Source organism: Morone saxatilis, unplaced genomic scaffold (genome assembly GCF_004916995.1).
Source record: "Morone saxatilis isolate NCDOM2014 unplaced genomic scaffold, NCSU_SB_2.0 Contig10, whole genome shotgun sequence".
Taxonomy (NCBI): Eukaryota; Metazoa; Chordata; class Actinopteri; family Moronidae; genus Morone; species Morone saxatilis.
The window spans coordinates 15,486,704-15,492,637 of NW_023339652.1; the positions used below are offsets into that span (position 1 = coordinate 15,486,704).

A 5,934-nucleotide genomic window follows, 5' to 3' on the forward strand; every position below is an offset into this window, starting at 1 on the left:
GTTCAGCTTTTCAATACCTCCTCCTGCTCTTCTGCGTCACCATCCAGTGTGTGTAATGTAATACCCATCAGTACGTTTTCATTAGTGTATAATCACCTGAATATAGGAATCCATATGTTTTTGGGACCTTTTAGACTGAGCCGTTCTCATTCCTTGGGGTCCGCCATGTCCAGCTGCCATCTGCAGTGGCCCAACACCGGCTGTAGCTCGGGGCGTTCACGTTCTTTGCACGGTTCGCAGCCACTGTAGGTTCTTCTTCGCACATATTTTCACTGACACGGCAGCCAAAAATGTTAATAATTCATGATAACATTTCAGCAAATACGGATATGTAGAGGAGTGTGGGAGAAAGAACTTTAATGGTATATGTTGCAAGACATTGTGTGGCCCTCAAATGCAACATAACAGACTAATTACAATAGCTCAGTCTCGCACTATAAGATATTGAGTAAGTGTTTACATTTCAGTACAGTACATTGTATGGATGCCATTATTTTATGCAAACAGCATCTTGAATAGTGAGGCAGTGGGAACAGTAACTCAAACATGCGTGTCCAGGCCCTGTGTATGTTGAGGAAGTCATCTGATGCCATTCACAGCGGCCCATGGAGTCCCATCCCTCGCTGTCTGTGTGGTTAGAATAAAACACTGAAACATGACTTATTTAGTTCCTGTTGGCCTTTAATCAATATGCCAGTGAGCAGCTGAGTCTGTGCACAAACACACTGGAATCAGCAGTTCATAAGCAGCATTGTGACCTAACATTAGTAGATGTGTGTTCTTGCTGAAAAGAAATCTGACTGCAGATTGCCAGTGACTGGCCAATCAGCGTGCCCTGCATAAACGTTCACTGGGTGCGCAAAACCGTGTATACAGTGTCAAGTGAAAGATCTATAGTTTAGATGAACTATAGATCATATATGAAGTAAATTAGCTCGAGGTGGCAGGAGTTGCCATGTTCGTGTAAGTTGAAAATAATTCAGGACCCGAGGAAAAAGGAGGGAAACTGAAATGTGGATTCTGGCGGCCCCAGTGGATAAAAGCATTAATGTTTCCACCGCCACGTTTCATTGAATTCAAGGGGAATCCGACTGAATCCAACCCAGTGGCAGGCTTTAGCAATACGTTTATAGAAACAGCCAATCAGTATTAAATTTAGACTGTTTCATAACCAAGGTTTAAGTAGTAGTATTATTTAATGACAAGCAGCCAAGGGCCATGGTCTGGAATCGAACCCGGGTCCTGTGGTGAGCTTTAGTACATGGGGCGCACGCTTTACCAAGTGAGCTAACGGGCGGCCACGGCTTCAGTTTGTTTCTGTAGACAGCTTTATGGCCTTGTAATGATGGCCTGTCTTAATGTCCTATGTTGTTATATATGGACATGACCTCAGTGATATTGGCTGACCTCAGTATTGCTCGTTGTGTTTACTTGAGTGTAAACAACATTTTAGCATCACCATTATAAGCCTAAGCCTGATATTTAATTAGAATATTTTTAAGAATTGAAAGTTTTTGGTCTTTGAAATGGTGTACTTGTATTGTTATGCTAAACAGACTTTAAATGACAACAATATTGTTTATGGCACTTATTTCTTGGACAATATAGTTATAATAAGCCTCGTGTTGAGGAATTTGGGTTGACACAATGTCGTGATGTGGCTTTTTGGTTTTCCTGGTCTCGTAGTAAAGAGAGTTACGTTTGTTTTTAACAGGCTGAACTAGTTGGTTGAAGTGAACCATGTATGACTCTACATCATCTCTACACTAACTAACTAAGGATGGTCTTTCTCCAAATAATGTTCCGTGTCATTTTCCATTTGAAAGCGATAGCAGTCATACTGTCACAGTACTGTGCCATAGGTCCATAATATAGTGTTTGGTTGTGAAATATTGTGATACTCGATTCTAGTAACAATAACTGTCATCCCCAATAGTCCTTATCTTCTATTGGTCGTTGATTGACAAGAGACGTGTCCATCCGAATGGTCTCAGAGAATAAGGGTTTCCTTACTTTAGTTTAGTCAGTGATATATTTCATTGTGTGACTCTATGTTGGCAGAGTTAACTTTGTTTTAATAATTTGTGCTACAAACAGGGAGTGACCAACCCATCAGAAGATGAGATAAACATGCAAATCTTGAACAAGCTTACCTCACACCAAACATGCAACGTCGCTCTCGCATTACACCTGTTTCAAAACTCCCCAGTAAGCAGTAGAATGGTGTAAACACTGCCAACCACTAGCCCTCTTGGAAATGTGAACACAGCAATCTACCAGGTTTCAAATCACTTAGACAAATAGCTCTTTTACATTATTTCCTTCTGTGTCTTGGTGCTGCGGTAATGAGATTTTAGGTTAATTTCCCTGTGGGCAAAACAAAGTGCATAACATAGTGTACCTAATCATGTGTACTCCTCCCCTCTGCATCAACATCTTAATGTTCTCTCCTTCTCCTCTCTGTGCTGTAGTGGTGATCAGGACAGCCCCGGGCGGACATGACTGGAGCTGGAAGTGGTGAGCACAGTGCCGATAGAGGTTTCATGTGTACCGGACTGGTGACGTACCACATGTTCAAACATACATGTTGCATGAACAGCAAGATCCATCAGTTGTAGTATATCCACGCATCCCCTAGTAGAATATATCTGTATCATTGTGTGTGTGTGTGTGTGTCTCCTGTGTGTTTAGGCGGCCAGGGCCCGCCTGATGGGACGGATGCTGAGGAGGCGGAGAGGTGTCCTATCTGCCTGGGCGTCCTGGCTGGAGGCGAGCTCGCCATGCCCGACAGCTGCTGCCACGTCTTCTGCCTCCGATGCCTCCTCACATGGGCAGAGGTGACGCTCAGTGCTGCTACGCTCAAGCTAGAATTTCATGAAATAAGTGATGACACAGTTGTAAAATAGTATTATCGGCAGTAGCGAATTGGTGTTGGCCCAATCTGGACTTGTTAGAACTTGTGTAGGTGGCTTAGAAATGTTGAAATATGACATTTCTGCAGACTGTCACAGAAATGTGTATCGTATGTTCATTTTAACGTCTAAATAAGCAAGTATTTGTGTTAGGTATCAACCAAGCCAATTACTGACATTGACATTGTGCCAAAAAACATGATTAAATTTGATGATTATGCCAAAAATAACATTTAGTATTTCGTAAGAATGTAATAATCTCAGAGTAGAAAGGCCTATAGAGCATGTAGACCAGCACGAATAGTTTTATAGTTTAAGCTGCGTGGCTTTTTTGTGTGTTAGTGATGTTTTGTTTGTTGAACTTACTGTGAAGTTGCAGATGGCTCCTTCCTGCCCGGTGGACAGACGACCTTTCACTAATGTTTACAGATGGGACGGGAATCTCAGCTGTGTGCAGGTCAGTCTGGATTCTGCTGGTGTTCGGCTGCTGTTGGTGGGCAATTATAGCTGCTGGTGAAGAATGAAATAGAGAACTTCTGCCGGCCGACAAGGTTTTATTTTCTTTGCAAAGAAAAGGTCAATCAACACACGAGCGGTCAAAGATGAAGAAAGACCCCGAACATGGGGAGATCTAAACATTTATACCTGAGGACCACCTCTTTCACACCTCTTTGTCTGCTGTAGGGGTCTGGCCCTCCAGGAAGTGCTTCCACACCCCTCTGGGCCCCCTGCAGACATCGGGGCCGACCCCCCCTGCTGGTGTGTTTTACATATGAGGTGTCCTGCAGGATCTTGCATTCAGGGCTGCCAAAGCCAAGTCCAGACATCACAATCTACAAAACACAAAAGGACCTGGCATCTTGTGTTAGGAAGGGGGAGGTTGGGCATATGTAGTGGCTAAAACAGAGAAACTGAATTTACCATTACAATTCCCCCTTTTGATTATTGATTAATCACTAAACAAAACAAAACAAAACAACAACAAAAAAAATTATAAGAAGAATAAAATAAAATAAAGTATATAGTCACAACTTAATTATCCGACACATTAATTCGCATGGATTTTAAAATGTATCATCATGGCAGTTGTTTAGAAGAGGAAAGAACAAAAGAAAGAAAAGAACAAAAACAAAATCATTATTAACATTATTTACAAAATGTCCTCATCAGAGTCATAGTCTGAGCTGGGGTAATGATGGGGATCAGAAATGTGAAATGAGGCTGGATTTTGATTGTCATTGTTAATGTTTACATGAACATATGTAGAGGATTTGATTATTCTTTTGGTGAGTACATTAGATAGCCATTTTAACACACACGGAATCAAGGTGCTGAGCAAAAAGAAAATAACTACGACTGGGATAATCATTGTTAAAAACCATGATGACCATCCTTGGCCCCAAGATTTTAGCCAAGAGAACCATAAGTCATCTGCTACTGGTGGGGGTCGAATGGCATCTTGCATGTATTTGATGATGTTGGTGATGTTCTCGTATTCATCAGGGACATAAAAACAACAAGATACATTGAGTATTTTGCAAATGCCCCCTTTTTCAGCTAAAATAATATCGAGAACAAGTCTGTGTTGGATAACTGCTGTTCTAATCGCAGACATTTCAGTATTCATTAAGGTAAGAGCCATTTCAGTTTGGTTTGCTAATGAAAGAACAGACCAGGCTAGTCCATTAATTTTGTTCAGGGCGGCAGCTGTTCCGCCACCTAAAAACAGAGACCAGCCAATGTTGGCGTTGGGAGAGGTCCAGGGGTCAGCTAACACATAACCATCATATTTGGAGGGAACGCCTGTAATGTCTCGGTGAACTCGAAAATGCATGGTAGATTGAATATTGGTGGTAGGAGCCTTCTTATGGAAGACTTTCGTATCAGTTGCAACAATTGATGGGTGACAACAACCGGACCACTGAAATTGAGGTGGCAAATTATGATAGGCCTTTCTGCCACAAGACCACATGATTCCTGGTTGGGAGGAAAGCTGTTTAAATGGGCAGGCAAATCTTGTCAGGGTATTATTAGGCCATCTGTGAGAACAATTGGTTGTTGTTGTAGCATTCACAAATATTCTAGTTTGACAACTTGACCGGCCTAGGTAAGGACCTGATGATGATGTTGAACAAACACAAGTCTCTGCATGCTGTAGAGGAACTTCAAATGCCATGTTACTAAGGGTTGAATGGGAATCAATACAGGTAATATTGGGATGTGGAACAACTGAGACATGGTTTCTGATTTGTTGGCCTGCAATTAATAACATCATCATTCCCAAAGGAACAGTGCACTTTCCATGATCTTCTCTGCCCCAAGATTCTTTCATGTGGAACACAATATTTGCCGTCAGGGGTTTCGCTTGCCATTTAGCTGCTAAGGCATGACAAACCCAACAGTCGCCAGGAATCTTCAACTCTTTTTTGTGTAAAAGAGCTAGGGCACATGCACTGTTGTCACTGCATTGTCTGAGCGCTTGTTGCACTGTGTCATCTTTGTGATCAGCGATGTTCAGGTTGTCAAGGTGATAGTCTATCTCAGGGGTTGATGAGACAGTCTTAAGATCTGACAGTATATTAAGTGGGGTGTCATATGGGTCTGGTGGCCCACTGACTATGACTCTGAGTTGTCTGTACATATCGGAGCTTGGATATTCAATTCCACACCAATATGTGCCTGCATCAGTGGATTTGACATCAGAGATGGTGATCTTGGCTCCGTTGGAATTTGGAATTTTTGTGATTATGAAGCGGGGATCTCTGTTTGGAGCAAAGGTTTTATCAGTAGCAGCCACGATCAAGTGCCAATCGTATGGGCCACAGGGGTCTTTGCATAGGTACTTGTCATATTTAGCATAATATGAGTGAATTCGACCTGATCGCCAAATTTCGGGATAAACAGAGCAGGTGAAGGTTGCATTTTGTCCTTCTGTCAGAGTGACGATCTTGGCAGGTTTGTAGGTGTAGGCCTCTGTCAGCATCGTCCAACATAATAGGATCATGATCAGGTGGTGCATGGT

The 5,934-nt window shown here is 42.3% G+C and overlaps 1 protein-coding gene across 1 annotated transcript in view; it reads left to right on the top strand.

Annotated features, from left to right (window-relative positions):
- Positions 1-5,934, top strand: part of scaf11 (SR-related CTD-associated factor 11) — a gene marked incomplete in the record, with an annotated part of 12,319 nt that overhangs the window by 1,628 nt on the left and 4,757 nt on the right. Inside the window, 3 exon segments of the mRNA XM_035681072.1 lie at positions 2,472-2,517; positions 2,692-2,837; positions 3,292-3,369. Coding sequence (XP_035536965.1) covers positions 2,499-2,517; positions 2,692-2,837; positions 3,292-3,369 — 243 coding nt within the window.